The following is a 17,617-nucleotide window of genomic DNA, read 5'->3' as shown; positions in this document are numbered from 1 at the left end:
TTTTCCCGTTTGATACCTCAATTTTAAAGACCTTTATTGTGCCGAGACCCTCTTCTGGAGTCAGTCGCTCTTGCATCCTCTAGTAAAATAAATTCAACTTTCAAAGTTGCCAAAGATTGAGAAAGTCCCAAGCAGACATAAATCTGATCACCTGAAGCACAATGTCAGCCAAAGATGCAGTTCTACACATGGCGTGAAGTTTTGGTGCAAATAAGGGCTGCGTTCACAATGAACTTTGGTTCCAGAAAATTGTCGGGGAGCATTCTATGTGAATACAAGCCAGAGCCAGAATGCTGGAAAATTCGGCACTCATACAAGACCCTAGTAATATTACTGGGATAAATCGTGGAAAATATCAGTGTGAAAACAGCCAGAGCCGATGCTGTGTCGGGTGTGTGTTGCAGTGATGATGTTAGTTATCGTGGAACTATTTGACTGGAGGAAGAACAGTTAAAAAAAATGCATATTGACAAAGATACAAGAAAATAACAATCGCTACAAACAAGAATGATATCAAGATCAGGGATCTACTTCCTATCCATGGAGGTGACAAATGAACAAGCAGCTTAATGATACCATACACGATGTTACTGTTTGCTGGGGGATAACAAAATGATAAGAGCGGGACTTTTGAACACGTACGTTACACGACAGACGGGAACGCTCTGGCATTGTAGGTGAACAAAATCACTCAATGTAAGAGCAGTTACCAGAAAACATTTTTCCCCCAGAATCTCTACGTAAATGAGATTCAGAACTCATTCTGAATCTCAGAAGTCTGTGATGTTAAGATCAAAATAAAATTAGAGCAATTTTTCTGCTGTATTGCAAAAACTGATTGTAACATCTGGACTACAAAATAAAATACACAACTTCTGTAAAATCGAATTCGGAACTTTTTTGATCAAAACTTTAAATCTCAAAGAGTTGAAATGTGACTTCTCTTTAACTAGTAGTGGTGTACAGTTTAATGTGTAAAATGCAGTAGCATTGTTATGCATAGTTAAACGATTAAACTACTTTACTAATCAGCAAGGTGGTTTTGACACTGTTTGAAATCATTTTGCTTTTCAGTAACAAAACAATTATGTCATTTAAGAAGAGGTGTAGTGCTATGAAATACTACATTTCTCCTGAAAATATTGTAGCAATTCACAGTAACTGTCCTATTTTTCCTGTTAAATCAAAAGCTTACAGTTTAGCTATAAGCAAATTCTTTTCTATTAAATAACTATGTCCATCTTGCTAATATTTTTGGGGTCGTTTACTAATCTCTATAGTAAATTCAGATGTTTTCACATACAAGGATTTATTTGTAATCAACCTACAGAGTACATGTAAGGTATTGTGGACCATCCCTGTACATCACTGTCTTAGGGCACGTGGTAAAGTCCAAAAGCTACAGCGTGTCCATTTTAGTGAATTAGTTAAACAAACTGAGGTATATGTTATGATTGTGTCAAGTTTTGGACCAACAGGCGAGGTCAGAGTTTCCTCCCTGTAGGCACACACTTTAGACTCTGGACACTAAGACCCTACGCATAATCCTCCAGTAGACCCACCTACTCGGGTGAATATAAAGTCCAGACAGAATAGCTCACAGGCATCAAATCGCAGCACAGGAGCATCCTGAACATCTCCACACACTGAGGCAACATGGACACAAGAGCCTCCCTCTCCATTCTGCTGCTGCTTTTTGGTGTCGCCCAGGGGTCTCCTCTCATGGTAAGGTCCTTTCTAGTCTCTCCCTTAAACGGTTAACAGTCCTTAAATGAGTCATTTTAAACATCTCTGTTTCTACCACCAGGAGCAGATGTTTGATGGTGTGTTTGTATCAGAGCCTGAACCTGTGGACATCACTACAAGGATTTTAGAAACCAACAATGGTGAAGCGTCTTGTAGATAAAGCCAGCAATGGGTCACATTTCTTAAAAAAAGTGATTGGGATTTATGAATATATTGCATTATTTCATCAATATATTGCTCTTCAAATACAGGATCTTCTGAGCTCTTGATTGAAGGAGATATGCTGTTTCCCAAAACCAGAAATGCTCTCTACTGCCTCAACAACAACTGTTTCTGGAAGAAAAACTCTAACAACATAGTGGAGATCCCTTACATAGTGAGCAGTGAATTCTGTACGTGAATCTCCTTCATTCATTGAACATGTCTATGATTCATTTAGATGCCATTTTAAACCTGTGGACCCTTTTTGCAGCCAATTCGGACAAATCAGTGATTGCGAGCGCCATGTCGGTCTTTCACGCCAAAACCTGCATCCGCTTTGTGGCCAAATCATCTCAGACCGACTACATCAGTATTGAGAACAAAGATGGGTAAGAACAATCATACTATACCAACAAGAAACATTTAACAGACCTTTAACAGATCAATATTTAACCCCTTTATTTACTCTCTCCTCTCAGGTGCTTCTCTGCTTTAGGTAGAACTGGTGGCAAACAGGTGGTCTCCCTCAAAAGGGACGGCTGTATTTACAATGGCATCGTACAACATGAGCTCAATCATGCCCTGGGCTTTTACCACGAGCAAACCAGGAGCGATCGTGACAAGTATGTCAGAATCAACTTTGAGAACATCTTTCCTAATATGGCCTACAACTTCGAGAAACAGAACACCAACAACCAAAACACTCCATACGACTACGGCTCCATCATGCACTATGGAAGAACTGCCTTCGCCATTCAGCCCTGGCTGGAAACCATCACTCCCATTCCTGATGCGACTGTGGAAATCGGACAGAGGCAGGGATTGTCCAAAATTGACGTTCTGAGGATTCAGAAGCTGTATGGATGCTGATGATGAGGCTTGCACACATCATTTCATATAGTCCATGTGTCTGTAGATGAATAATGTAATAAGATTATGTTTCTGTATTTTAATGGTGTTGGATTTCTGAAATGTGTGATTGTGTTGGGTTGGGAAAAATAAAGCTACACTGCAAGACAAACTCATACTTTATTTGCGATTCAATGTCAAGTTTAAGAAAGTGCTTGATGGTAGCATTAAAGGTGTCATATTATTAAGCTTCTCCTGCAGCCTAATTAAAGCCACCTGGTTTAACCTTAGGAGAACTGGAGGACTGGGCACAGTATATGATTTATACATTTCAACAATTTTTTTTTAATTTTTTTTGGCAAAATGCTATAATGTATATTTTGGAAAGATTTTTGAGATTTAGTTCTGGTGTAATCATATGTTCACAGCTGAAAAGGGAGCTTTCCCGTTTGATACCTCAATTTTAAAGACCTTTATTGTGCCGAGACCCTCTTCTGGAGTCAGTCGCTCTTGCATCCTCTAGTAAAATAAATTCAACTTTCAAAGTTGCCAAAGATTGAGAAAGTCCCAAGCAGACATAAATCTGATCACCTGAAGCACAATGTCAGCCAAAGATGCAGTTCTACACATGGCGTGAAGTTTTGGTGCAAATAAGGGCTGCGTTCACAATGAACTTTGGTTCCAGAAAATTGTCGGGGAGCATTCTATGTGAATACAAGCCAGAGCCAGAATGCTGGAAAATTCGGCACTCATACAAGACCCTAGTAATATTACTGGGATAAATCGTGGAAAATATCAGTGTGAAAACAGCCAGAGCCGATGCTGTGTCGGGTGTGTGTTGCAGTGATGATGTTAGTTATCGTGGAACTATTTGACTGGAGGAAGAACAGTTAAAAAAAATGCATATTGACAAAGATACAAGAAAATAACAATCGCTACAAACAAGAATGATATCAAGATCAGGGATCTACTTCCTATCCATGGAGGTGACAAATGAACAAGCAGCTTAATGATACCATACACGATGTTACTGTTTGCTGGGGGATAACAAAATGATAAGAGCGGGACTTTTGAACACGTACGTTACACGACAGACGGGAACGCTCTGGCATTGTAGGTGAACAAAATCACTCAATGTAAGAGCAGTTACCAGAAAACATTTTTCCCCCAGAATCTCTACGTAAATGAGATTCAGAACTCATTCTGAATCTCAGAAGTCTGTGATGTTAAGATCAAAATAAAATTAGAGCAATTTTTCTGCTGTATTGCAAAAACTGATTGTAACATCTGGACTACAAAATAAAATACACAACTTCTGTAAAATCGAATTCGGAACTTTTTTGATCAAAACTTTAAATCTCAAAGAGTTGAAATGTGACTTCTCTTTAACTAGTAGTGGTGTACAGTTTAATGTGTAAAATGCAGTAGCATTGTTATGCATAGTTAAACGATTAAACTACTTTACTAATCAGCAAGGTGGTTTTGACACTGTTTGAAATCATTTTGCTTTTCAGTAACAAAACAATTATGTCATTTAAGAAGAGGTGTAGTGCTATGAAATACTACATTTCTCCTGAAAATATTGTAGCAATTCACAGTAACTGTCCTATTTTTCCTGTTAAATCAAAAGCTTACAGTTTAGCTATAAGCAAATTCTTTTCTATTAAATAACTATGTCCATCTTGCTAATATTTTTGGGGTCGTTTACTAATCTCTATAGTAAATTCAGATGTTTTCACATACAAGGATTTATTTGTAATCAACCTACAGAGTACATGTAAGGTATTGTGGACCATCCCTGTACATCACTGTCTTAGGGCACGTGGTAAAGTCCAAAAGCTACAGCGTGTCCATTTTAGTGAATTAGTTAAACAAACTGAGGTATATGTTATGATTGTGTCAAGTTTTGGACCAACAGGCGAGGTCAGAGTTTCCTCCCTGTAGGCACACACTTTAGACTCTGGACACTAAGACCCTACGCATAATCCTCCAGTAGACCCACCTACTCGGGTGAATATAAAGTCCAGACAGAATAGCTCACAGGCATCAAATCGCAGCACAGGAGCATCCTGAACATCTCCACACACTGAGGCAACATGGACACAAGAGCCTCCCTCTCCATTCTGCTGCTGCTTTTTGGTGTCGCCCAGGGGTCTCCTCTCATGGTAAGGTCCTTTCTAGTCTCTCCCTTAAACGGTTAACAGTCCTTAAATGAGTCATTTTAAACATCTCTGTTTCTACCACCAGGAGCAGATGTTTGATGGTGTGTTTGTATCAGAGCCTGAACCTGTGGACATCACTACAAGGATTTTAGAAACCAACAATGGTGAAGCGTCTTGTAGATAAAGCCAGCAATGGGTCACATTTCTTAAAAAAAGTGATTGGGATTTATGAATATATTGCATTATTTCATCAATATATTGCTCTTCAAATACAGGATCTTCTGAGCTCTTGATTGAAGGAGATATGCTGTTTCCCAAAACCAGAAATGCTCTCTACTGCCTCAACAACAACTGTTTCTGGAAGAAAAACTCTAACAACATAGTGGAGATCCCTTACATAGTGAGCAGTGAATTCTGTACGTGAATCTCCTTCATTCATTGAACATGTCTATGATTCATTTAGATGCCATTTTAAACCTGTGGACCCTTTTTGCAGCCAATTCGGACAAATCAGTGATTGCGAGCGCCATGTCGGTCTTTCACGCCAAAACCTGCATCCGCTTTGTGGCCAAATCATCTCAGACCGACTACATCAGTATTGAGAACAAAGATGGGTAAGAACAATCATACTATACCAACAAGAAACATTTAACAGACCTTTAACAGATCAATATTTAACCCCTTTATTTACTCTCTCCTCTCAGGTGCTTCTCTGCTTTAGGTAGAACTGGTGGCAAACAGGTGGTCTCCCTCAAAAGGGACGGCTGTATTTACAATGGCATCGTACAACATGAGCTCAATCATGCCCTGGGCTTTTACCACGAGCAAACCAGGAGCGATCGTGACAAGTATGTCAGAATCAACTTTGAGAACATCTTTCCTAATATGGCCTACAACTTCGAGAAACAGAACACCAACAACCAAAACACTCCATACGACTACGGCTCCATCATGCACTATGGAAGAACTGCCTTCGCCATTCAGCCCTGGCTGGAAACCATCACTCCCATTCCTGATGCGACTGTGGAAATCGGACAGAGGCAGGGATTGTCCAAAATTGACGTTCTGAGGATTCAGAAGCTGTATGGATGCTGATGATGAGGCTTGCACACATCATTTCATATAGTCCATGTGTCTGTAGATGAATAATGTAATAAGATTATGTTTCTGTATTTTAATGGTGTTGGATTTCTGAAATGTGTGATTGTGTTGGGTTGGGAAAAATAAAGCTACACTGCAAGACAAACTCATACTTTATTTGCGATTCAATGTCAAGTTTAAGAAAGTGCTTGATGGTAGCATTAAAGGTGTCATATTATTAAGCTTCTCCTGCAGCCTAATTAAAGCCACCTGGTTTAACCTTAGGAGAACTGGAGGACTGGGCACAGTATATGATTTATACATTTCAACAATTTTTTTTTAATTTTTTTTGGCAAAATGCTATAATGTAGATTTTGGAAAGATTTTTGAGATTTAGTTCTGGTGTAATCATATGTTCACAGCTGAAAAGGGAGTTTTCCCGTTTGATACCTCAATTTTAAAGACCTTTATTGTGCCGAGACCCTCTTCTGGAGTCAGTCGCTCTTGCATCCTCTAGTAAAATAAATTCAACTTTCAAAGTTGCCAAAGATTGAGAAAGTCCCAAGCAGACATAAATCTGATCACCTGAAGCACAATGTCAGCCAAAGATGCAGTTCTACACATGGCGTGAAGTTTTGGTGCAAATAAGGGCTGCGTTCACAATGAACTTTGGTTCCAGAAAATTGTCGGGGAGCATTCTATGTGAATACAAGCCAGAGCCAGAATGCTGGAAAATTCGGCACTCATACAAGACCCTAGTAATATTACTGGGATAAATCGTGGAAAATATCAGTGTGAAAACAGCCAGAGCCGATGCTGTGTCGGGTGTGTGTTGCAGTGATGATGTTAGTTATCGTGGAACTATTTGACTGGAGGAAGAACAGTTAAAAAAAATGCATATTGACAAAGATACAAGAAAATAACAATCGCTACAAACAAGAATGATATCAAGATCAGGGATCTACTTCCTATCCATGGAGGTGACAAATGAACAAGCAGCTTAATGATACCATACACGATGTTACTGTTTGCTGGGGGATAACAAAATGATAAGAGCGGGACTTTTGAACACGTACGTTACACGACAGACGGGAACGCTCTGGCATTGTAGGTGAACAAAATCACTCAATGTAAGAGCAGTTACCAGAAAACATTTTTCCCCCAGAATCTCTACGTAAATGAGATTCAGAACTCATTCTGAATCTCAGAAGTCTGTGATGTTAAGATCAAAATAAAATTAGAGCAATTTTTCTGCTGTATTGCAAAAACTGATTGTAACATCTGGACTACAAAATAAAATACACAACTTCTGTAAAATCGAATTCGGAACTTTTTTGATCAAAACTTTAAATCTCAAAGAGTTGAAATGTGACTTCTCTTTAACTAGTAGTGGTGTACAGTTTAATGTGTAAAATGCAGTAGCATTGTTATGCATAGTTAAACGATTAAACTACTTTACTAATCAGCAAGGTGGTTTTGACACTGTTTGAAATCATTTTGCTTTTCAGTAACAAAACAATTATGTCATTTAAGAAGAGGTGTAGTGCTATGAAATACTACATTTCTCCTGAAAATATTGTAGCAATTCACAGTAACTGTCCTATTTTTCCTGTTAAATCAAAAGCTTACAGTTTAGCTATAAGCAAATTCTTTTCTATTAAATAACTATGTCCATCTTGCTAATATTTTTGGGGTCGTTTACTAATCTCTATAGTAAATTCAGATGTTTTCACATACAAGGATTTATTTGTAATCAACCTACAGAGTACATGTAAGGTATTGTGGACCATCCCTGTACATCACTGTCTTAGGGCACGTGGTAAAGTCCAAAAGCTACAGCGTGTCCATTTTAGTGAATTAGTTAAACAAACTGAGGTATATGTTATGATTGTGTCAAGTTTTGGACCAACAGGCGAGGTCAGAGTTTCCTCCCTGTAGGCACACACTTTAGACTCTGGACACTAAGACCCTACGCATAATCCTCCAGTAGACCCACCTACTCGGGTGAATATAAAGTCCAGACAGAATAGCTCACAGGCATCAAATCGCAGCACAGGAGCATCCTGAACATCTCCACACACTGAGGCAACATGGACACAAGAGCCTCCCTCTCCATTCTGCTGCTGCTTTTTGGTGTCGCCCAGGGGTCTCCTCTCATGGTAAGGTCCTTTCTAGTCTCTCCCTTAAACGGTTAACAGTCCTTAAATGAGTCATTTTAAACATCTCTGTTTCTACCACCAGGAGCAGATGTTTGATGGTGTGTTTGTATCAGAGCCTGAACCTGTGGACATCACTACAAGGATTTTAGAAACCAACAATGGTGAAGCGTCTTGTAGATAAAGCCAGCAATGGGTCACATTTCTTAAAAAAAGTGATTGGGATTTATGAATATATTGCATTATTTCATCAATATATTGCTCTTCAAATACAGGATCTTCTGAGCTCTTGATTGAAGGAGATATGCTGTTTCCCAAAACCAGAAATGCTCTCTACTGCCTCAACAACAACTGTTTCTGGAAGAAAAACTCTAACAACATAGTGGAGATCCCTTACATAGTGAGCAGTGAATTCTGTACGTGAATCTCCTTCATTCATTGAACATGTCTATGATTCATTTAGATGCCATTTTAAACCTGTGGACCCTTTTTGCAGCCAATTCGGACAAATCAGTGATTGCGAGCGCCATGTCGGTCTTTCACGCCAAAACCTGCATCCGCTTTGTGGCCAAATCATCTCAGACCGACTACATCAGTATTGAGAACAAAGATGGGTAAGAACAATCATACTATACCAACAAGAAACATTTAACAGACCTTTAACAGATCAATATTTAACCCCTTTATTTACTCTCTCCTCTCAGGTGCTTCTCTGCTTTAGGTAGAACTGGTGGCAAACAGGTGGTCTCCCTCAAAAGGGACGGCTGTATTTACAATGGCATCGTACAACATGAGCTCAATCATGCCCTGGGCTTTTACCACGAGCAAACCAGGAGCGATCGTGACAAGTATGTCAGAATCAACTTTGAGAACATCTTTCCTAATATGGCCTACAACTTCGAGAAACAGAACACCAACAACCAAAACACTCCATACGACTACGGCTCCATCATGCACTATGGAAGAACTGCCTTCGCCATTCAGCCCTGGCTGGAAACCATCACTCCCATTCCTGATGCGACTGTGGAAATCGGACAGAGGCAGGGATTGTCCAAAATTGACGTTCTGAGGATTCAGAAGCTGTATGGATGCTGATGATGAGGCTTGCACACATCATTTCATATAGTCCATGTGTCTGTAGATGAATAATGTAATAAGATTATGTTTCTGTATTTTAATGGTGTTGGATTTCTGAAATGTGTGATTGTGTTGGGTTGGGAAAAATAAAGCTACACTGCAAGACAAACTCATACTTTATTTGCGATTCAATGTCAAGTTTAAGAAAGTGCTTGATGGTAGCATTAAAGGTGTCATATTATTAAGCTTCTCCTGCAGCCTAATTAAAGCCACCTGGTTTAACCTTAGGAGAACTGGAGGACTGGGCACAGTATATGATTTATACATTTCAACAATTTTTTTTTAATTTTTTTTGGCAAAATGCTATAATGTATATTTTGGAAAGATTTTTGAGATTTAGTTCTGGTGTAATCATATGTTCACAGCTGAAAAGGGAGCTTTCCCGTTTGATACCTCAATTTTAAAGACCTTTATTGTGCCGAGACCCTCTTCTGGAGTCAGTCGCTCTTGCATCCTCTAGTAAAATAAATTCAACTTTCAAAGTTGCCAAAGATTGAGAAAGTCCCAAGCAGACATAAATCTGATCACCTGAAGCACAATGTCAGCCAAAGATGCAGTTCTACACATGGCGTGAAGTTTTGGTGCAAATAAGGGCTGCGTTCACAATGAACTTTGGTTCCAGAAAATTGTCGGGGAGCATTCTATGTGAATACAAGCCAGAGCCAGAATGCTGGAAAATTCGGCACTCATACAAGACCCTAGTAATATTACTGGGATAAATCGTGGAAAATATCAGTGTGAAAACAGCCAGAGCCGATGCTGTGTCGGGTGTGTGTTGCAGTGATGATGTTAGTTATCGTGGAACTATTTGACTGGAGGAAGAACAGTTAAAAAAAATGCATATTGACAAAGATACAAGAAAATAACAATCGCTACAAACAAGAATGATATCAAGATCAGGGATCTACTTCCTATCCATGGAGGTGACAAATGAACAAGCAGCTTAATGATACCATACACGATGTTACTGTTTGCTGGGGGATAACAAAATGATAAGAGCGGGACTTTTGAACACGTACGTTACACGACAGACGGGAACGCTCTGGCATTGTAGGTGAACAAAATCACTCAATGTAAGAGCAGTTACCAGAAAACATTTTTCCCCCAGAATCTCTACGTAAATGAGATTCAGAACTCATTCTGAATCTCAGAAGTCTGTGATGTTAAGATCAAAATAAAATTAGAGCAATTTTTCTGCTGTATTGCAAAAACTGATTGTAACATCTGGACTACAAAATAAAATACACAACTTCTGTAAAATCGAATTCGGAACTTTTTTGATCAAAACTTTAAATCTCAAAGAGTTGAAATGTGACTTCTCTTTAACTAGTAGTGGTGTACAGTTTAATGTGTAAAATGCAGTAGCATTGTTATGCATAGTTAAACGATTAAACTACTTTACTAATCAGCAAGGTGGTTTTGACACTGTTTGAAATCATTTTGCTTTTCAGTAACAAAACAATTATGTCATTTAAGAAGAGGTGTAGTGCTATGAAATACTACATTTCTCCTGAAAATATTGTAGCAATTCACAGTAACTGTCCTATTTTTCCTGTTAAATCAAAAGCTTACAGTTTAGCTATAAGCAAATTCTTTTCTATTAAATAACTATGTCCATCTTGCTAATATTTTTGGGGTCGTTTACTAATCTCTATAGTAAATTCAGATGTTTTCACATACAAGGATTTATTTGTAATCAACCTACAGAGTACATGTAAGGTATTGTGGACCATCCCTGTACATCACTGTCTTAGGGCACGTGGTAAAGTCCAAAAGCTACAGCGTGTCCATTTTAGTGAATTAGTTAAACAAACTGAGGTATATGTTATGATTGTGTCAAGTTTTGGACCAACAGGCGAGGTCAGAGTTTCCTCCCTGTAGGCACACACTTTAGACTCTGGACACTAAGACCCTACGCATAATCCTCCAGTAGACCCACCTACTCGGGTGAATATAAAGTCCAGACAGAATAGCTCACAGGCATCAAATCGCAGCACAGGAGCATCCTGAACATCTCCACACACTGAGGCAACATGGACACAAGAGCCTCCCTCTCCATTCTGCTGCTGCTTTTTGGTGTCGCCCAGGGGTCTCCTCTCATGGTAAGGTCCTTTCTAGTCTCTCCCTTAAACGGTTAACAGTCCTTAAATGAGTCATTTTAAACATCTCTGTTTCTACCACCAGGAGCAGATGTTTGATGGTGTGTTTGTATCAGAGCCTGAACCTGTGGACATCACTACAAGGATTTTAGAAACCAACAATGGTGAAGCGTCTTGTAGATAAAGCCAGCAATGGGTCACATTTCTTAAAAAAAGTGATTGGGATTTATGAATATATTGCATTATTTCATCAATATATTGCTCTTCAAATACAGGATCTTCTGAGCTCTTGATTGAAGGAGATATGCTGTTTCCCAAAACCAGAAATGCTCTCTACTGCCTCAACAACAACTGTTTCTGGAAGAAAAACTCTAACAACATAGTGGAGATCCCTTACATAGTGAGCAGTGAATTCTGTACGTGAATCTCCTTCATTCATTGAACATGTCTATGATTCATTTAGATGCCATTTTAAACCTGTGGACCCTTTTTGCAGCCAATTCGGACAAATCAGTGATTGCGAGCGCCATGTCGGTCTTTCACGCCAAAACCTGCATCCGCTTTGTGGCCAAATCATCTCAGACCGACTACATCAGTATTGAGAACAAAGATGGGTAAGAACAATCATACTATACCAACAAGAAACATTTAACAGACCTTTAACAGATCAATATTTAACCCCTTTATTTACTCTCTCCTCTCAGGTGCTTCTCTGCTTTAGGTAGAACTGGTGGCAAACAGGTGGTCTCCCTCAAAAGGGACGGCTGTATTTACAATGGCATCGTACAACATGAGCTCAATCATGCCCTGGGCTTTTACCACGAGCAAACCAGGAGCGATCGTGACAAGTATGTCAGAATCAACTTTGAGAACATCTTTCCTAATATGGCCTACAACTTCGAGAAACAGAACACCAACAACCAAAACACTCCATACGACTACGGCTCCATCATGCACTATGGAAGAACTGCCTTCGCCATTCAGCCCTGGCTGGAAACCATCACTCCCATTCCTGATGCGACTGTGGAAATCGGACAGAGGCAGGGATTGTCCAAAATTGACGTTCTGAGGATTCAGAAGCTGTATGGATGCTGATGATGAGGCTTGCACACATCATTTCATATAGTCCATGTGTCTGTAGATGAATAATGTAATAAGATTATGTTTCTGTATTTTAATGGTGTTGGATTTCTGAAATGTGTGATTGTGTTGGGTTGGGAAAAATAAAGCTACACTGCAAGACAAACTCATACTTTATTTGCGATTCAATGTCAAGTTTAAGAAAGTGCTTGATGGTAGCATTAAAGGTGTCATATTATTAAGCTTCTCCTGCAGCCTAATTAAAGCCACCTGGTTTAACCTTAGGAGAACTGGAGGACTGGGCACAGTATATGATTTATACATTTCAACAATTTTTTTTTAATTTTTTTTGGCAAAATGCTATAATGTAGATTTTGGAAAGATTTTTGAGATTTAGTTCTGGTGTAATCATATGTTCACAGCTGAAAAGGGAGTTTTCCCGTTTGATACCTCAATTTTAAAGACCTTTATTGTGCCGAGACCCTCTTCTGGAGTCAGTCGCTCTTGCATCCTCTAGTAAAATAAATTCAACTTTCAAAGTTGCCAAAGATTGAGAAAGTCCCAAGCAGACATAAATCTGATCACCTGAAGCACAATGTCAGCCAAAGATGCAGTTCTACACATGGCGTGAAGTTTTGGTGCAAATAAGGGCTGCGTTCACAATGAACTTTGGTTCCAGAAAATTGTCGGGGAGCATTCTATGTGAATACAAGCCAGAGCCAGAATGCTGGAAAATTCGGCACTCATACAAGACCCTAGTAATATTACTGGGATAAATCGTGGAAAATATCAGTGTGAAAACAGCCAGAGCCGATGCTGTGTCGGGTGTGTGTTGCAGTGATGATGTTAGTTATCGTGGAACTATTTGACTGGAGGAAGAACAGTTAAAAAAAATGCATATTGACAAAGATACAAGAAAATAACAATCGCTACAAACAAGAATGATATCAAGATCAGGGATCTACTTCCTATCCATGGAGGTGACAAATGAACAAGCAGCTTAATGATACCATACACGATGTTACTGTTTGCTGGGGGATAACAAAATGATAAGAGCGGGACTTTTGAACACGTACGTTACACGACAGACGGGAACGCTCTGGCATTGTAGGTGAACAAAATCACTCAATGTAAGAGCAGTTACCAGAAAACATTTTTCCCCCAGAATCTCTACGTAAATGAGATTCAGAACTCATTCTGAATCTCAGAAGTCTGTGATGTTAAGATCAAAATAAAATTAGAGCAATTTTTCTGCTGTATTGCAAAAACTGATTGTAACATCTGGACTACAAAATAAAATACACAACTTCTGTAAAATCGAATTCGGAACTTTTTTGATCAAAACTTTAAATCTCAAAGAGTTGAAATGTGACTTCTCTTTAACTAGTAGTGGTGTACAGTTTAATGTGTAAAATGCAGTAGCATTGTTATGCATAGTTAAACGATTAAACTACTTTACTAATCAGCAAGGTGGTTTTGACACTGTTTGAAATCATTTTGCTTTTCAGTAACAAAACAATTATGTCATTTAAGAAGAGGTGTAGTGCTATGAAATACTACATTTCTCCTGAAAATATTGTAGCAATTCACAGTAACTGTCCTATTTTTCCTGTTAAATCAAAAGCTTACAGTTTAGCTATAAGCAAATTCTTTTCTATTAAATAACTATGTCCATCTTGCTAATATTTTTGGGGTCGTTTACTAATCTCTATAGTAAATTCAGATGTTTTCACATACAAGGATTTATTTGTAATCAACCTACAGAGTACATGTAAGGTATTGTGGACCATCCCTGTACATCACTGTCTTAGGGCACGTGGTAAAGTCCAAAAGCTACAGCGTGTCCATTTTAGTGAATTAGTTAAACAAACTGAGGTATATGTTATGATTGTGTCAAGTTTTGGACCAACAGGCGAGGTCAGAGTTTCCTCCCTGTAGGCACACACTTTAGACTCTGGACACTAAGACCCTACGCATAATCCTCCAGTAGACCCACCTACTCGGGTGAATATAAAGTCCAGACAGAATAGCTCACAGGCATCAAATCGCAGCACAGGAGCATCCTGAACATCTCCACACACTGAGGCAACATGGACACAAGAGCCTCCCTCTCCATTCTGCTGCTGCTTTTTGGCGTCGCCCAGGCGTCTCCTCTCATGGTAAGGTCCTTTCTAGTCTCTCCCTTAAACGGTTAACAGTCCTTAAATGAGTCGTTTTAAACATCTCTGTTTCTACCACCAGGAGCAGATGTTTGATGGTGTGTTTGTATCAGAGCCTGAACCTGTGGACATCACTACAAGGATTTTAGAAACCAACAATGGTGAAGCGTCTTGTAGATAAAGCCAGCAATGGGTCACATTTCTTAAAAAAAATGATTGGGATTTATGAATATATTGCATTATTTCATCAATATATTGCTCTTCAAATACAGGATCTTCTGAGCTCTTGATTGAAGGAGATATGCTGTTTCCCAAAACCAGAAATGCTCTCTACTGCCTCAACAACAACTGTTTCTGGAAGAAAAACTCTAACAACATAGTGGAGATCCCTTACATAGTGAGCAGTGAATTCTGTACGTGAATCTCCTTCATGCATTGAACATATCTATGATTCATTTAGATGCCATTTTAAACCTGTGGACCCTTTTTGCAGCCAATTCGGACAAATCAGTGATTGCGAGCGCCATGTCGGTCTTTCACGCCAAAACCTGCATCCGCTTTGTGGCCAAATCATCTCAGACCGACTACATCAGTATTGAGAACAAAGATGGGTAAGAACAATCATACTATACCAACAAGAAACATTTAACAGACCTTTAACAGATCAGTATTTAATCCCTTTATTTACTGTCTCCTCTCAGGTGCTTCTCTGCTCTAGGTAGAACTGGTGGCAAACAGGTGGTCTCCCTCAAAAGGGACGGCTGTATTTACAATGGCATCGTACAACATGAGCTCAATCATGCCCTGGGCTTTTACCACGAGCAAACCAGGAGCGATCGTGACAAGTATGTCAGAATCAACTTTGAGAACATCTCTCCTGTTATGGCCTACAACTTCGAGAAACAGAACACCAACAACCAAAACACTCCATACGACTACGGCTCCATCATGCACTATGGAAGAACTGCCTTCGCCATTCAGCCCTGGCTGGAAACCATCACTCCCATTCCTGATGCGACTGTGGAAATCGGACAGAGGCAGGGATTGTCCAAAATTGACGTTCTGAGGATTCAGAAGCTGTATGGATGCTGATGATGAGGCTTGCACACATCCTTTTATATAGTCCATGTGTCTGTAGATGAATAATGTAATGAGATTATGTTTCTGTATTTTAATGGTGTTGGATTTCTGAAATGTGTGATTGTGTTGGGTTGGGAAAAATAAAGCTACACTGCAAGACAAACTCATACTTTATTTGCGATTCAATGTCAAGTTTAAGAAAGTGCTTGATGGAAGCATTAAAGGTGTCATATTATTAAGCTTCTCCTGCAGCCTAATTAAAGCCACCTGGTTTAACCTTTGGAGAACTGGAGGACTGGGCACAGTATATGATTTATACATTTCAACAATTTTTTATTTATTTTTTGGCAAAATGCTATAATGTAGATTTTGGAAAGATTTTTGAGATTTAGTTCTGGTGTAATCATATGTTCACAGCTGAAAAGAAAGGTTTTTTGTCTGATACCTCAATTTTAAAGACCTTTATTGTGCCAAGACCCTCTTCTGGAGTCGCTCTTTAGACACCAACAATGGTGAGGCATCTTGTAGATAAAAGCCCTATTCGGATGGGATTAGTTTTATATGGAGAAGTGGGCTAAAGTAATTATTACCAGAGTTTCTTAGTGATATTAGTCCCGTCCGAATGTGCCATCTCATCTCAGTAATTATTACAGACAATGTCCGTAAAGATTACGGCAATTTTTACCTTCTGTAAAAAGGTCCAGAAAAATAATAGACCAGCTGTAAATATGTACATAAATATTTCCGTAGTATTTCCGTAGGCTCTTGAAGAAGCATTCAGTTGCATTCAAGGTGGTGAAACAAGTCTGTGGCAAACCTCAAGTGTTTTCCGCATATACCATTCAGATCAAAAAGAAGGTCGAAAGCACTTGTTAGAGGCACAAAACTTCTTTTAGCTTTAGGTAAGTGCCAATTACCAACAGAATCCAATCAGAATTGAATTAATTTAATTCATAAATTGTTCGACCGGACCTAATTGTTATATATATATATATATATATATATATATATATATGCGTGTGTGTCAGATAATCTAATGTATACGTTCCCGTTAATGAATAATGGGGTGATGGTCTTTGTCTTTTAATTGAGTTGAATTTCTGTAATATGTGGCTGAGTAGGGGAAAAAATCAAGATAATAAAAATTCTGAACAAACAGTAAAATGTGGATGTTTTTATCTTTAAAATGAAATCATTTCTTAAATTATCAAAAGATACCATTTTTCTTAGCCTTTCCTAAGTCCCATAACATAGTTTGGATGCAATGACACATGTTAGGTTGAAAAAGTGTACGTTGATTGACATAACAAAGGACAAGCTTATGACAGACGCACATTTAAGCTCCAGGGAAGAGCAAATCCTCGCCTACTCTTGGTCAACACCCAAATTCTGTTATTTTGCCACAAATAACAAGTGCAACTGCATTCCACTAAATCAGATATATTTTCATTTTAACGGTATTATGAAGTTTTTAAAATATAATTCTTGGAGTGGGCTGACTTTGTCACTCTCTGCACGTACTGATGAGCAAGACACGGTCTCTAGACTTAAAATGCCCATCATACTCGTTCGATACTATAGTGAAAATTTACCAAGAATTCAGCTACTGTACTCCTTGCCTGGAAAAGACATTAAAGTGGTTAGGACTAAAGAAATATTTGGTGCAGTTGGTCCTGTGAAATGAAATGCACTTAAATGAATTGTAAAGAAAATTCTAAATCATGATGAGCTTGACTATGACCTCTGCTCCACAATTTATGTTGACACAAATGTTTTCTGTCTTAAGAAACCATTTAAAGTGTTTGGGACACTCCCTGTATAATGCAGTTTTGGGGCTCTTAATACAATCCAGTAATTGCATTTTTTTA

The 17,617-nt window shown here is 38.8% G+C and overlaps 6 protein-coding genes across 6 annotated transcripts in view; 5 read left to right on the top strand and 1 right to left on the bottom strand.

Annotated features, from left to right (window-relative positions):
* aox5 (aldehyde oxidase 5) overlaps positions 1-17,617 on the bottom strand; it is a gene marked incomplete at its 5' end in the record, with an annotated part of 67,859 nt that overhangs the window by 39,070 nt on the left and 11,172 nt on the right. The gene's annotated exons all lie outside the window — the stretch shown is intronic.
* LOC311084689 (hatching enzyme 1.2-like) lies at positions 1,657-3,491 on the top strand (the record flags this gene model as incomplete). Its single annotated transcript, XM_084116887.1, has 5 exons — positions 1,657-1,725; positions 1,814-1,886; positions 1,998-2,138; positions 2,219-2,336; positions 2,427-3,491. 5 exons carry the CDS (start codon positions 1,657-1,659, stop codon positions 2,815-2,817), a joined length of 792 nt encoding a protein of 263 aa, XP_083973013.1. The 3' UTR covers positions 2,818-3,491.
* Positions 4,893-6,684, top strand: LOC311084687 (hatching enzyme 1.2-like; the record flags this gene model as incomplete). Its single annotated transcript, XM_084116885.1, has 5 exons — positions 4,893-4,961; positions 5,050-5,122; positions 5,234-5,374; positions 5,455-5,572; positions 5,663-6,684. The coding sequence occupies 5 exons, from the start codon at positions 4,893-4,895 to the stop codon at positions 6,051-6,053; spliced, it is 792 nt and encodes a 263-aa protein (XP_083973011.1). The 3' UTR covers positions 6,054-6,684.
* LOC311084688 (hatching enzyme 1.2-like) lies at positions 8,129-9,963 on the top strand (the record flags this gene model as incomplete). Its single annotated transcript, XM_084116886.1, has 5 exons — positions 8,129-8,197; positions 8,286-8,358; positions 8,470-8,610; positions 8,691-8,808; positions 8,899-9,963. 5 exons carry the CDS (start codon positions 8,129-8,131, stop codon positions 9,287-9,289), a joined length of 792 nt encoding a protein of 263 aa, XP_083973012.1. The 3' UTR covers positions 9,290-9,963.
* Positions 11,365-13,156, top strand: LOC311084686 (hatching enzyme 1.2-like; the record flags this gene model as incomplete). The annotated part of the gene is made up of 5 exons (XM_084116884.1): positions 11,365-11,433; positions 11,522-11,594; positions 11,706-11,846; positions 11,927-12,044; positions 12,135-13,156. 5 exons carry the CDS (start codon positions 11,365-11,367, stop codon positions 12,523-12,525), a joined length of 792 nt encoding a protein of 263 aa, XP_083973010.1. The 3' UTR covers positions 12,526-13,156.
* LOC311084683 (hatching enzyme 1.2-like) lies at positions 14,463-15,881 on the top strand. The gene is made up of 5 exons (XM_084116879.1): positions 14,463-14,669; positions 14,758-14,830; positions 14,942-15,082; positions 15,163-15,280; positions 15,371-15,881. Exons 1-5 carry the CDS (start codon positions 14,601-14,603, stop codon positions 15,759-15,761), a joined length of 792 nt encoding a protein of 263 aa, XP_083973005.1. The 5' UTR covers positions 14,463-14,600; the 3' UTR covers positions 15,762-15,881.

The sequence above is a fragment of the Abramis brama genome, assembly GCF_963993115.1.
Source record: "Abramis brama genome assembly, chromosome: 6".
In the NCBI taxonomy this organism is placed as follows: domain Eukaryota; kingdom Metazoa; phylum Chordata; class Actinopteri; order Cypriniformes; family Leuciscidae; genus Abramis; species Abramis brama.
This window is presented reverse-complemented; position numbering and strand designations above follow the sequence as displayed.

Coding starts and splice junctions, on each gene's coding strand:
- LOC311084683 (XM_084116879.1), top strand. CDS start 14,601: ATGGACACAAGAGCCTCCCTCTCCATTCTGCTGCTGCTTTTTGGCGTC. Junction 14,670..14,757: donor CCCAGGCGTCTCCTCTCATG/GTAAGGTCCTTT, acceptor CACCAGGAGCAG/ATGTTTGATGGTGTGTTTGT. Junction 15,281..15,370: donor AGTATTGAGAACAAAGATGG/GTAAGAACAATC, acceptor GTCTCCTCTCAG/GTGCTTCTCTGCTCTAGGTA.